Source organism: Gossypium arboreum, chromosome 7 (genome assembly GCF_025698485.1).
Source record: "Gossypium arboreum isolate Shixiya-1 chromosome 7, ASM2569848v2, whole genome shotgun sequence".
Taxonomy (NCBI): domain Eukaryota; kingdom Viridiplantae; phylum Streptophyta; class Magnoliopsida; order Malvales; family Malvaceae; genus Gossypium; species Gossypium arboreum.
This window is the reverse complement of record NC_069076.1, coordinates 6,180,995-6,196,028: the sequence shown is the minus strand read 5'-3', so window position 1 is coordinate 6,196,028 and position 15,034 is coordinate 6,180,995. Positions and strand designations below refer to the sequence as shown.

Genomic DNA, 15,034 nt, shown 5'->3' with positions numbered 1-15,034 from the left:
AATAGAGGGTCTATGGTACTCACAAATATTATTATAATCAATCTTATTTTCAGAAATTAAAGTAAGAGTTAGGGAATACCCCAATTTTGCTTATTAAAGGAAATTCAAAAGTTTCATTGTATCCCGGGAAGACCTTTGTCTTAACCCTTTAGCAACTTTGTGTTGAGGCAAATAGTTCTTTTTGGAAAGCGTCACCCATGTCTCAAAGTCTACTGTTTAATTTAATTTCTTCTCTGGATCTATCTTCTCCACTCAATATGTCCAGTACTATTTGTCTAAAATTTTTGGTTAACAAAATTAAACAACACAAAATAAGAAAAAAAAAAATTAAAGTGTCAAAATTTAGAGTGGGCAGGGAATTGGGACTCAATTAAGAGGCAGGCTTGTGGACGAAAAACATTCGGAAGACACCAAAAGTGCCACGCAATCGGGGTGAGGGAAATCTATTCGTGTTGGGGGACCTTCACCTGGTGGCCCATGCAAAGAGGAGAACGTAATATTGCTTGTGGACGCAGGCACCTGCAAATTTAACCGAGGAGCCTGTATTTTGCTTTTGCCACTCAATTTCTTTCCTTTTCTTCTTTTAACAAAAATTAATGAGGGATTATGATCTATGTTCGGTATCGCTATATAAATAAGAACATACTTCTTGCTTTGAGGAGCATAGCAGCTGATAGTGGTAGTGAGCAATTTGATACCGAAAAAGAGATTAAATGGGGATGCAAAACAACGCCAAAAAGCCTCATGTTTTGATCTTTCCATTCCCTGGTCAAGGTCACATTAACCCCATGCTCCAATTCGCTAAACGCTTACACTCCAAAGGCGTCAAAGCTACCCTGGTACCCACCGTCTTCCTCTCTAAGTCCTTGTTTTTCGATTCATCCGCCTCCATCGATCTCTGCACCATATCTGACGGCTTCGATGAAGGCGGGTTTGAGCAGGCGGATACCCCTTATGCCTATCTCTCAACTTTCTGGAACGTAGGCCCCAAGAGCTTAGCAGCTTTAATCAAGAAACTTCGCCATACTGCTCATCCTGTTGATGCCCTTGTCTACGATACTGTGTTACCGTGGGCACTTGATGTCGCGAAGCAGTTTGGGATATTATCGGCCGCGTTTTTTACGCAATCTTGTGCCGTTAACAGCGTGTATTACCATGTTTATAAGGGACACCTTCAGCTGCCACTCCAAGGATCTCATGTTTCTCTTCCAGCAATGCCTCCGCTTCATGTTTCGGAGTTACCATCTTTTGTTGCTATTTATGGATTGCATCGGGCTTGGCTTGATGTGCTTGTGGATCAGTTCTCCAACATTGACGAAGCTGATTGGGTGCTTTTCAACCATTTTTACGAATTGGAGCCAGAGGTATAGTGCGTATTTCTTTTAACACCAAACATTTATCGGTTGCTAGCTGCCAACGATTTCGATTTGCTTTATCGTGGATGTTCATGCAATGATTGGCGATTGTGATTTTTATGTTCTTAACTGAAATTTTTTGTGGCAAACAGACAGGTCAGCGAGTTCAGATGGTGATGTTTTTGGATTATTTTTATTTTAGCTAGTTTGTGTTCGGATTTTTTGGGCTTAGTTTTCTTGACTTGAATCTTCTCAAATTTGAATAACCTTTTCGGGATCAGTTTTTTGGAGCTCGAATTATTTTCGCTTCAAATAAATTTGGGATGGATTGATGGCTAAAATACGTAATAGTTACTTATACTTTTTACAAATTTGAAATTTAGTCTATATAGTTTTATTTTCATAAATTTAATTTCTCTACTTTTTCAAATTTTAAATTCAAATCTAGCTATTAGCACTGTTAAATTGATTGGTGTGATATTTTAAAATTAAAAAAATACTCACTTGGCAGTAATATAACTAAAAAATGTTATAATGAGTTTGAATTTGACAAAATAAGTTTAAAAATATTAACATTTAGATTTGAGATTTGAAATGTAGAGGACTAAATCCTAGAAATAAAAATACAATGACTAAATTTTAAATTTATGAAAAATACATAGACTTATGACATATTTTAATCGGATTGATTTAGTCTAATTCAATTCTTAAATTTTTATACGTTAGAAATATTTTTATTTGAATTTAATAATTAATTTTATTTGTACATAATGATAACACAATCCAAATTCATTTCATAAAATTTTTTTATAGAAAACCTATCATATTACATTAAATGATATTATATGTAATGTTTATGATACTTTATGTTTATAAACATTGTTAATATCATCATATGATACGTTTATATTTATATTTATTTTTATCTTTTATGTTCGTTTTATAATTCATGTTCAAGTTTGTGATTGAGCCTCTTTACAATGTCGTTTCCAAAGTTCAAACCCATATTCTTTATATGAGAATACAATGTGTTTTATGCTGCAAAAACACTTATTAATATTATTTATAATATTAATATATATATATAAGCATGAGTTTAAAAGAAACTAAACTAATAAAAATACCCTTATTTATTTACTACTACATTGACATTTGAATATTTTATTTTATTATTAAATTTTGAATATAAAAAATATTTTACATGTTACTTGCGGTGAAGCATTACAATAACAGGGAAAAGTCTAAATAACCAACGCAACTAACACGTCTCAAACTTAGTCCACACCTAGGGCGGTGAATACCTTTAACCATCAAGCCATCATATGGGTTTGGGTTTGACTCCATATTATTTTATTGAGTTAGCCAAAGTTGAATTAATTACTTATTTTGATACTTATAATTACCAATTTTAATTGTAACTTAAAAATAAAATTACAAAAATCATTTAAATGGGTTAACTTTGGCCTCATGGATTTCTGTAAATAGGTGGTGGATTGGATGTCAAAATTTTGGAACGTGATGACAGTAGGACCGACGATTCCGTCTATCTACTTGGATAAAAGACTCGAAAATGACAAACACTACGGTATGAATATGTTCAAGCCAAATGTTACCGCTTGCATGAGTTGGCTAAGTGGAAAGCCAAAGGACTCGGTGGTATATGTATCATTCGGAAGCATTGCATCACTAGGGATTGAGCAAATGGAGGAGATAGCTTGGGCATTGAAAGACCGAAATGGCTACTTCTTGTGGGTCGTCAGGGAAACCGAGAAGGCCAAACTTCCACACAATTATATAAAAGAGACCTCACATAAGGGTTTGGTGGTGACATGGTGCCCTCAATTGGAGGTGCTGTCGCATGAGTCCGTAGGTTGCTTTCTCACCCATTGCGGCTTTAATTCGACTCTGGAAGCACTGAGCCTCGGAGTTCCGATGCTAGCATTGCCTCAATGGACCGACCAATGCACTAATGCCAAGTACATAGAGGATGTATGGAGAATCGGAATAAGAGCTCGTCCCGATGAGAAAGGGATTGTGAGAAAAGAGACTATCATACGGTGCATAAAGGAACTACTCACGGAAGTTGGGAAAAAAGGCGAAGGGATTAAAAAGAATTCAATCAAGTGGAAGAACTTGGCTAAGAAGGCAGTTGATGAAGGTGGAAAATCAGACCAAAATGTTGACGAATTTATAGCTAAACTAATTTGAGATTAGTATTTGCACGTAGGGTGACATTTATTATAGTTGTAATAAGTGTAACAAAGACCCATTGGCATTGGCATGAAGCTGTGATGATTTGTGTTGCTACAACTTTGAAGGTCCTTTAGTCAATGTCATCCGCGTCAGCTTTTCTTGCATGCCTTCTTGTGGACGGCAGTGGAGTATTGATTTTTCTTTTGGGGTGTCTCTGTGTTTGTTCGTCTGCCATTTGTTTAAGGGTTCTTGCTTCTCAGATTGTACGCCCTTCATTTTAATAAAAAGCTTCCTTTTTGGCACAATTTAATTCTACGACATGAATTTGGAGTGAACATTTTTTATTAATAGATGGGTTTGACAATAATACAATTACTTATTGTATTGGCAGTACTAAAAGAAATGTACTAAACATAAAAAATTCGTAAAATAAAAAATTAAATGATATAATATGAATGCTGATAGATATGTACCTACAGTAGTGATTTGTATTTTCTCATGAATGAGGTGTGCCTAACAATGTGATTCTTAGTAAACAAGAACTTAATAGTAATTTTTGAAATTGTACCCTTCAAATAAAATATAAATTTTATTTATTTTAGCATTTTTATATTATAATTAATACTAAGTCGAGTGTAAACAAGAAGGTTAATAAGTTCGAAAGAGAGGCAAAGAAGTTATAATGATGATAACGTGTTCATGTAAGTAGTTACCCAGGAAAATGTTTAACATCGAGGTATTTCGCAAGTAATGGAAAGATGACTACATTCGCAGAAACTCCCGTGGCTAATAGACAAATTTTAAAGATGAAATTTTTTAAAAGGGAAAATTATAACGACCTAATTTTATCAGTGTTGAAAAAGATAATTTCGGGACCGAATATATGAAATCGAACCATTTAAAGATTTTTATCGAACAGTTTCAAGCGTGTAAAGAATTAGAAAATAAAAGATAAGTAATTAAATTAAAAATTAATTTCTGTTTTAGTAATTAATTAGATAGAGTATCAAATAAATAGTAAAAAGACTAAATTATAAGGCGAGTAAATTAGGAAGAATTTAGTTAAAGGAAATTAAGAGAGCTTATTGTGCGATTTAATTAAGGATCGTGGAATAATTAAACCAAAATAAAAAATATGTTAGTGCTTAATAAATGTTAAGTCTTCATTATCCACTAATGAATATTATAACATGATTAAGTAATAAGTAATAAGTTAATAATATAATCAACTTGATCACTTTGCTAATAATCTATCTATCTATACATATGGTTGAGTGGGAGAGAGAAAGATTATCATTCATCTTCTTCTCTTTTGCCGTTTGAAATAAAAGAAAAAAAAAAAAGCAAAATTCTTCTACTTTCAAGCCATTGTCGAATCCAAAATTGGTAATTTAGGTGAGTTATTTCTTTTATATTTTTATAGATTCATGATAGTCTGAGTTTGATTTAGCTAACCTAAATGATAGATTGTTTATATTAAATCGCCATTTGAACTTGAAAACATGATGTATTTGATTGTATTAGCCTGGCATGTGAAGGGTATGTTAGTTATTAGATTGGTGAGATTATGATTGAAATTATAGTTGTGTACTTGTTAAAGACCAAATTGAATACAACGAAAGCTGTTGGAAAATTTTTGTTATGGATTGAAAGCTTCTGGTCCTTAGTGAATAAATACAAAGTCGAATTTTGATTCGATCAGATAAATAATGAGATACGAGTATTTCAGATATTAAGATTAGAAAAAAAGATTTAATTGTAAAGTAGGCTTTTATATTTGGTTATTTGGCTATGATTAATTAGTTTTGAAGCTAATACCATTCGTAAACGAAATTATCGAACATTGTTGACGACGAGGTCGGAACCTTGAGTTCAAGCTTTCAACTATTAATTGGTGAGTTCAATTAAGTCATTTTCTTGTAATTTTTATGTTTTTGAGGTCATGGGAGCTTGATTTAGCTAGCCTATGTACCAATTTGCAAAACTGTTAAAGTTTTTGAAAGTTTTCATTGTTGATTTATTGAAGAAATTGGTGTTAAATTGATACATTTTAAGCTTAGATTATGGAAAATGACTAAATTGTAATGTTTGGTTGTTAGCTTTGTACATAAGAATTAAAGTGAATAAATTGTGAAGATGAGGTGAAATTTCAGTAATAAAAGTAGTAGAGGGTCTATAATAATTGAGGTCGATTTTCAAGCCGAGGTTCAAAATTGAAAGTTATGACTATTTCGATTTTAGAGACTAAATTGAATAAAGTAAAACTTTAGAGGTATCGAAAATGAAGTTTATAGGTTCGTTTAGATCATGATATAATGTATAAATGTTTGATATTGATGGAATGAATGAAATAATTGAATAGATCAAGAATTGGATCAAAACGGAGATAATTGAGAAAAAAACTAAAATTATCTCTTAGTCCTTGGAGGTTCAACTTGTTTGTTATTTTGACCTGGTAAATTCATATGGTACTTATGTGTTTAAGTAATTATGTGTTTGATTTGTATATGTATGATAGATTATGGATTAATTGGTTGTAAATTGGTATGAAAGATGAGAATTTGACTAAATTGTAAAATGATAGTTATAAATGAAAATATGACCTGTGGAACTTAGTAAAGTTTAGGATACAATTGGCATGCTATAAGATTTTGTGCCTGCTAGTACGGGATTGATTACAGAGGATTACCGAGGTTCAACATTTGTTGCGAATACTCAAATACATGTGGCACAAGTTTAGCTCGGACAAGTAACCTAATGTCATTTTAAAGGTCTAGCCTGGATGAGTAACCTGACATGTATATATATACTTAGCTTGGACAAGCAAATGGAAGAATCATTACAAAGGTTTAGCCCGAACGGGTAACCTAACACAAATATACTTAGCTCGAATAAGCAATTGGTTTGATGTAGCTACTTGTGTATCCGAGTCCATTTACTATGGTTCATCAAGTGAAACAAATTATATAAAACGAAAAATTGAATTGAGATAAAAAGAACGTGATGTTCAAATGGAAAAATATTGAATTGAACTTGAACAATGTATTTGAATGATGACTATGAAATGTATGCGATGAAATTATATGTATGCGATGAAATTATCCCTAGGTTAAGTATGAATTTGAAATTGTTGTCTAATATGTCATGAACTAGCATAGCATCATATGGTTTGATTGTGGTATAATATTCACCTTGTTGATGTCATGAATTGTTATGTTCAACTAAACTATGGTAACATTGTGGTAGCTTAATGTATTTAACTAAAAGCTAAGGTAAGTTTTTTTTTTAATACTTATGAACTTACTAAGCATTTCATATGCTTATCCCGTTTGTTTTCCCTTTTCCTTGTAAATTGTTGATTTGCCACAATTCATTGTGGCATATTAGAGACTTTTCAACACTTAATAAGCTTGATTTCAAGTCATTTTATGACATTTTGTTTCATTTTTTTTGTTTTAGTAGCTTAGATCTAATTATTAGCAAAATAAGGGTTTTTACATATTTTCTAGTGTTTCGACGACCCGTTAGGCCAAATCGAGTCTCGAGAATGACTAACAGGCTATTTGAGTATGCAGGGTGCCAATTTAGGCCCAAAAACACAAAGGACGACAACCATGTTGCGACACAGGCATCCAGTGTCGCAACATCAAATATCGAAGTGAAAAATAAAATCTTGGAACAAAATAGGCATCGGTGTTGCGGCAATGGAATTGGGGTTGTGAAACCGACTTCTGTGCAACCGAAAATTCCTACGTGTGACGGCTGCGATTTTTAGGGCAATTAAAGGTCTTTTTCTAACCTAAAACCCTAATTAACATTATAATTGAAAGGACACTTTAGTCTATTGGATTTCATTTAGTTTTTTTTGCCAATATATACAACATTATAACCTCATTAGAGGAGGGGAGTCGACCTAAGAATTCCCCTTAGGGAGCCATCAAATGATATTTTCTTAAATTTAAATATTATTTTTCCTTAATTTTTATTTTAGTTTTCCTTATGTTCGTTTAGTCGGAACTTTTCTATTCCAATATAAAGACGATTGTGAGCAGAGATTGTTCCGGAACCACACTTCAATTTAATTATTCATAAGCATTCACTTTATTCCCTTCTTTTTATTCCTAGATTGCTTGTGAATCTGCTTAAAGTGTTCACAGTGAAAGCAATATCTAGTCTAGTACAACTCATAAGGTATATTAGACTGCCTATGACCCTTGCATATTCCACTTGGTCAACACTTTCACCTTTATTTTTGGACAGGTGTTGGCTCGTATCTATTGGAGTTCTGGCTATACCAGAAGCATCCTTGCTAAATTTCCCAATAATCTTGTCCACATAGTGTGACTGAGTCAATATGAGACCTTCAGATGACCTCTTGATTTAGATGCCTAAAATCACATCAGCTAGTCTCATATCTTTCATGTCAAACCTTGAATTTAACATGTCTTTGGTACATTTTACCATTTCATTATTACTTCCACTAATGAGTATGTCATCAACATATAAGCATAGGATTATATATCCAATATCGGTAGTTTTGACATACACACATTTGTCACACTCATTAATCTTAAAGTCATTTGTCATCGTGACATTATCGAACTTTTCATGTCATTGTCTTGGTACTTGCTTAAGTCCATATAAAGACTTCACCAATTTACAAACTTTCCATTCTTGTCCTGGAACTACATAACCCTCATATTGTTCCATGTAAATCTCTTTATCAAGATTTCCATTTAGGAAAACTATTTTAACATCCATTTGATATACTTCTAGATTCTGCAAGGTGGCTATTGCAAGTATCATCCTTATAGAAGTTATCTTGGATACTAGAGAAAAAGTATCAAAGTAGTCAAGGCCTTAATTTTGTCTATAACCTTTTATAACCAATCTGGCCTTATACTTATCAATTGTTCCATCTGCTTTCATTTTTCGCTTGAAAATCCACTTAGGATTTAATGGTTTAATTCCCATAGAAAGATCCACTAATTCCCACGTATGATTTTGCATGATGGAGTAAATTTCATTTTTAATAGCATATTTTCATGAGGTGATTTCGAATAGCTGTATAGGATCATTGTACATTTGAGGTTCGACCTCTAGCATAAAGGTTAGAAAATCCAATCCAAAAGATTTTTCCACCCTTACTCATTTACTTCTTCTTGGCTCTATCTCAGTTTCAACCTCTTGTTGAACGTCTTGACTATTTTTATCTATAGTCTCTGAATTTCGCTTCATTGAACTTGAATCAACTTCCCTAGCTTTACAAGGGAAGATATTTTCAAATAATGAAGCATTCTTTGATTCCAATATAGTATTCTTGTGAATGTCAAGATTCTTTGATTCATACACAAGAAACCTATTTGCATTGCTATGATCTGTATAGCCAATGAAAATACAATTCACCGTTTTAGGACCTATTTTCATTTGTTTTGGTAACGGAGCCATTACCTTTGCAAGACACCCCCACACTTTCAAGTAGTTGCACTATCTGTCTATATCTCATATGATGTCTTGTCCCTTTCTCTTGCGGGAAATCTTATTTAAAAGGTAATTAGCTGATAAAATAGCTTCCCCCTCATGTTCTGTGATAACCCAGAGCTTCCCAGCAATGCGTTCATCTTTTCCTTTAGAGTTCGATTTTTTCGCTTGACTACTCCATTTGATTGAGGAGAGTATGGTGGTGTCAGTTCATAAATAATACCATGTTGTGCACAGTGTTCACCAAATGGTTCAACATATTCACCACCACGATCACTTCTCACCATCTTAATCTTTTTATTAAGTTAGGTTAAAACTTTTTGTTTATAGAGAATAAATTTCATTATAACTTCGTTTTTTCTCTTAAGAAAATATACATAACAATACTTTGTGCTATTAGCAATGAATGTAATAAAACATTTATTCCCTCATCTTGTTTGAACAAACTTTAAGTGACAAATATCGGTATGTATTAGATCAAGTGGTTCTGTATTTCTTTCAACAGTTTAAAATGAGGACCTATTAATTTTTCCTCAACATAAGTTTCACATTTATGTTTATAATTAATGTGAAATGAAGGAATGTGCTCTAAATTAATTAATCTACGTAAAGTATCATAATTAACATGTCTGAGCCTACCATGCCATAAATTAAATGACTCAAGCATATAAATAGAAGAAGAAGCAATATTCTTATTCATTGTCTTTGCTTTTACTGAGATTGCATTAAGTTTCCACATGTCATTTAATAAATATCCCCTTCCCACAAACATTTCCCCTTTAGACAAAACTAGCTTCTAGGATTCAAATACCATCCTAAAGCTGTGTACACTAGAAGTGTGCCAGAAACAAGGTTCTTGTGTATGTTTGGCACATACAACTCATTTTGAAGCTTGAGTTCTTTGCTAGAAGTCATCTTCAAGACCACTGTACCCTTCCTTTTGATCTTGGAAGTCGCAACATTTCCTATATAGAGTTTCCCCCCTTTTTCACAGGGCACCAAATCAGAAAATGAGTCTTTGTCATAGTAGATATAGTCTGTGACACCAGTATCAAGCCATAATTCCCTTGGATTTGAGTCAACCATGTTGACTTTGGAAATTACAGAACATAAATCCTTATTAAACACTTTATTTGAAATTTCTTCCACAACATTGGCCTCATTAGTTTTGACTTTCTTTGGAAGCCTATAGTTAGATGACTTGTGCCCCATCTTGTTGCAATTGAAGCATTTCCCTTGAAATTTTTGCTTCTTGGAAATGCCACCTTTTGGTCCCAATTTAAACCCGTTCTGAGGTTGTTTTCCCTTCTTAAAGTCCTTTTTTACTTCTACCACGCTTGACTTAGTACTATTGACATTTGTTGCTTTGTTAAGGTTCTTTCTAGTACCTCTATTGTCTTATTCAATCCAAAGTCTAACAATCAAGTCTTCCACAAACACTTCCTTTCTTTTATGCTTTAGGTAGTTCTTAAAGTCATTCCAAGCAGACGGTAGCTTCTCAATAATGGCTGACACCTAAAAGGATTCACTTATGATCATCCCTTCAGCAAGAATTCCATGAATAATTATTTGAAGTTCTTACACTTGACTCATAACTAGTTTAGAATCAACCATTACAAAATTCAAGAATTTAACAACAAAAAACTTTTTAGCTCCAGCATCTGGTTTTGTATTTAAGGTCCAATGACATCCATAATTCTTTAGCTTTTTTCTTGACACTATATACTTTGTACAATACATCCGACAACCCATTCAGGATGTACTTTTGAAATAGAAAATCATAATGCTCCCAAGCTTCAATAGCAGTGAAGGCAATAACATCATTTACCTCACCCTCTTTAATAGTAAGAGGGTCATCCTTCAAAAATTTGGCCAAGTTCAACATGGTCAAATAAAACAACATCCTTTGTTGTCATGTCTTGAAATTCTATCCAGAGATTTCTGTAGGCTTCTCGTTGTGGCTTACAGCCATCGGCGGTACCATTGAGTTTGATTCGAAGCTTGAGTTTGAACCAATGCTCCAGATTGTGAATTGAGTGAATTGGTGGAAGTTTCCATTTCTTCTGTTAAGATTTCAGAAACAAAACCAAATTAGTAACAATAGAAAATTTAATTTCTAATTTATATTAGCCTTTGATTCTATTAAACGACAAATTTTAAAATTTTTGAAACAAATCAATCACCAATTTCTGATAACAAAATTGTTATTCTCAAATGATTATTGTTAACAATAGAATTCGAATAAATTCTGTTGAGCGGCAGGAATAGAATCTTGAAACAGAATTATGGAAATCGAACAAATCCTGTTGAACGACAAGAATAAAAATCCTGAACAGAATTGTTTAATTAGTTTTCTGTTTAAAGTAAGAATCAAACAAATCCTGTTAAACGATAGGAATAAAATCCAGAAACAGGAGTGTTCAATTGAGTTTCTGTTTGAAAAAAACAAAAAAATCCGGTTAAACGGCAGGAATAAAATCCTGAAATAGAAGTGTTCAATTGATATTCTGTTTGAAACAGAAATCAAACAAGTCCTGTTAAATGGTAGGAATAAAATCCTGAAACAGGATTGTTCAATTGAATTTCTATTTGAAACGGAATATAATTTCTCATTTGTGTCCTATTCGTTTCAAATTAGAAAGATCTAAAGAATTTGTCTTAAGATTGTTACTGTAACGCCCCAAAATCTTAAGAACTTGTTTGTAAAAATCTGCTGTAATTAATTTTTGTATCTGTGGTTCTGTGCTCTGCTTCTGTGTTTAAGGTCTGGAGTTCGAGTCGCATCATTAAAAATTCTTGTTGTTTTAGAATCAACCCACAAGCATGCATTACTCTATTAAGTTCAATTCTTTGTGAAAGGGTAACAAGAATGAGCATATTGGTTCACTGGTTAAACATCTACCTATGTTCTATCTGGTTCCAAGTTTGAATCCCGTAGTATGCGTAAGGAGAATATTTTTGCTAACTGCTAGAAGTCTGATGGAAGTTAATTGACAATTAATTAATGTTAGTTCTTTTCTATTTTTCCCTTATTTTTCCTTCTCTTTCTTTTTCCCTTTCTTCCTTCTTTATTTTATTCTTTTTTTCATTTTCCTCTTTAATTGTCATACGAAATTTGGACTAATTGACGTTACGCTGTTAGGTTTTTCTGTTAGGAGGTTGTTGAGTAAGTTTTAATGTCAATTCGTTAAATCTTCGGGTTTCTTTTTTTGCATTTCATTGTATAAATTGAAATGGTTTGTAACGCCTCGAATTTTGGGCCTAGAAGTTCTGGGTTTTGAGTGTGGGGATAGTGGGAAGGTTGCACACATGTGTGTGGATGTGCAGTTTAGTGTCAGAATGGGCCTACTAGTCTGGTGGGTTGGTGGGAGTTTAGTGAACCTTTAGGTTCTGGGTTTGAGTCGCTGTGTGTGTATTTAAGGAGCCTTTTTATTTTTGCTCAGTTTAAGTGAGTAATTATTTTGTTATTGGTTATATTTATTTATTTTTTATTTTATTTTTATTTTATTTCATTCTGGGTTTTATTTTATTTTTTTTCACGTTCTCTTATTTTTCTGACTCTTCCGTTCTTCATTCTGCTTCTTTTTGCTTTTGCTAATAACACTCAAGTTTCGGTTTGACTTGTTGGCTTCGAGAAATCTGCTCCTCTGTCATCTTCTCCGATCGGAAATAGGTGTGGGATTCGAACTTTGACTACTTTTCTATTCATTTTTAAATAATTGTTTTGGCTTTTCTTGGCTTTATCCTAAGCTGTTGATTTTGAGTTGCTAGTTGATGGAAGTGGTGAGAAATCACCACTTTCTGATGTATTGTTGATAGGGAAAGGATTAGGGATGGTTCCGGTGGCTTAGATGGTGGTTTCGAGCTATTTTGGGGGTAGTTTCGTGACCTCCCTGACGGCCACACGGGCGTGTGTTGTTTTGGGGATTTTTGTCAGAAATCACACGACCGTGTCTCTTGGTCCACATGGGCGTGTGAGTTTGGGAATTAGGGATTGAGATTTTGGGTCACACGGCCTGGCCACACGGTTGTGTGACTGATTTGGGAATTAGAGATTCCACACGGACGTGTGAGACCCCCACACGGCCATGTCTACTCCGTATTTGAATTTAGTGATTTTCGACAGTATCTTACATGGCCTGATCACACGGCCGTGCCTCAGCACCACACGGGCATATGCCTCTGTCATACGGCTGTGTGCTACCCTTTATACAGGCGTATGGACCCCCACACGGCCTGTCTTGCTCCACACGGCCAGGGCACACGGGCATGTGACCCTATCTCACCAAGTTTTGAGTTTAGTCAATTTAAGTGTAATCATGACCTTTGTATGATTCAAACCTTGGCTAAGCTTTAGTAAAGGTAACTGTGACTCTGATCTGGCTTTGGTTTATATGTGTTATTTACGAGTGAATGTGTGACTTGGTTGATACTGAATTCGAGCTATGAGTATGTACATGTCTGATTCTGTACTGTCTGACTAAATGTGAATGGCTGCTTCTGATTGAATGTCTAGAACTGGTTTTCTGAGTTGATGCATCCGTATATATACATCTGCATACATTCATTTGCCTACAAAGCTTTTGGGTGGGATGTTGAAGAGAAGAGAGATTTACAATTTGGCAGTTTATCTGCATTCTAAAAGACCTTAATAATACCCAAAGGGTCATGGGCGGTCCCAATACCCTGAGGGTCGTGGACATTACTGATAAGGGTATAATGGATTACTGTCTTGCACTGTACCGTATGTACGTTAGCTACGCTACGTACCATTATCTGATCTGGCAGTTATACTGCGTGTCTATACCGTGGTTTACCGCATTGCACAATACAGCTTATACGCTAGCTTTATTGCATAATATATCTGATCTGGCAGTTCATACTGCATACCTATGCCGCGGTCTTTCGTATGGCACTGTACAGCTTTTTGATAGCCCCTAATACCCAGAGGGTCGTGGGCGGTCCCAATTCCTTGAGGGTCGAGGACAATATTGATTATCATCGTTGCTGGGTAACCCGGAATGATGTTCTGTGGAGTCTAAGGCTAGATGGGATTTTTGAGGTCCTGTTTAGAGTGCAGGGATGGGTGGGTCGATTAAATCCCCATAGGATATGTAGGGTTGGATGGAGATGGTGTGTTTGTTGGATGGGTGGGTTATTTTATAACTCATTTGCACTCATATGCATCTGTGTGATTCTACAACTGCAGTATCTGTTTGACTAAAATATTTGACTGTCTGATTGACTGTGAAGTCTGATCGTATTATTCGACTGAAATGCACCCGTGTCTAAAGGAACCATGTGTGAAGGGTTAAGGCGCAACCGATTCTGATTCTTGAAAAGGGCTTAGGCCAGTTTGTGACTACTGAAAATTTTCGATGTTGTGTCTAACAGAGCCATATGACTGTAAAATTACATATGGTCTGTTTTGTTATAGTTTCTCTGTAAGTATGTTCCACTGCTGAACTATTTTCAAGTTTACTATATTTGTTTCTGCTTCGGTAGCTAGTTAGTTTGATCTCACACTAAGCTTGTATAGCTTACCCCTTCTTCTGTTTCCCCTTTCAGGTACATTTCAAGATTTTGGATGCTGGACTCTGTATGCGGAGGACTCAGGTAGTTTTGAGGCAAATAAATTATTAGCTTATGATTTCAGACTGTAACGCCCCATACCCGAGACCATTGCCGGAGTCGAACACGAGGTGTTAACGGACTTAATTCATTTACTTACACAGTTCATTTTAAAATTTCCAGACAAGCTGGCTAACTGCATCACAGTTACTTTAAAAATAATATCTTGAATTAAAAAACTTGAAAACCAATTTTGTAAATTTTTCCTGAAACTAGACTCATATTTCCATCTACAAATTTTTTTCTAGAATTTTTAGTCAAGCCAATTAGTACAGTTTATTAGTTAAATTCTCCCCTGTTTCAGGGTTCGACTACTCTGACCTTTATGCATTACGACTTAGATATCTCCCTGTACAGAGCTTCAATACTTATGC

General features: G+C 34.3%; 1 protein-coding gene and 1 long non-coding RNA gene across 2 annotated transcripts; both read left to right on the top strand.

The window, feature by feature from the left end:
• Positions 1-535: 535 nt before the first annotated feature.
• LOC108486274 (UDP-glycosyltransferase 74G1-like) lies at positions 536-3,853 on the top strand. The gene is made up of 2 exons (XM_017790241.2): positions 536-1,364; positions 2,841-3,853. Exons 1-2 carry the CDS (start codon positions 714-716, stop codon positions 3,561-3,563), a joined length of 1,374 nt encoding a protein of 457 aa, XP_017645730.1. The 5' UTR covers positions 536-713; the 3' UTR covers positions 3,564-3,853.
• Positions 3,854-7,284: 3,431 nt separating this feature from the next.
• LOC128295296 (uncharacterized) lies at positions 7,285-14,776 on the top strand. The gene is made up of 2 exons (XR_008285651.1): positions 7,285-7,334; positions 14,598-14,776. It is a non-coding gene; the product is annotated as an uncharacterized LOC128295296 (long non-coding RNA).
• Positions 14,777-15,034: the final 258 nt, after the last annotated feature.

Excerpts from the sequence above, each read along its gene's own strand:
- LOC108486274 (XM_017790241.2), top strand. The coding sequence starts at position 714 with ATGGGGATGCAAAACAACGCCAAAAAGCCTCATGTTTTGATCTTTCCA. Across the intron at positions 1,365-2,840 it reads TTTACGAATTGGAGCCAGAG|GTGGTGGATTGGATGTCAAA; the intron begins GTATAGTGCGTA and ends TTCTGTAAATAG.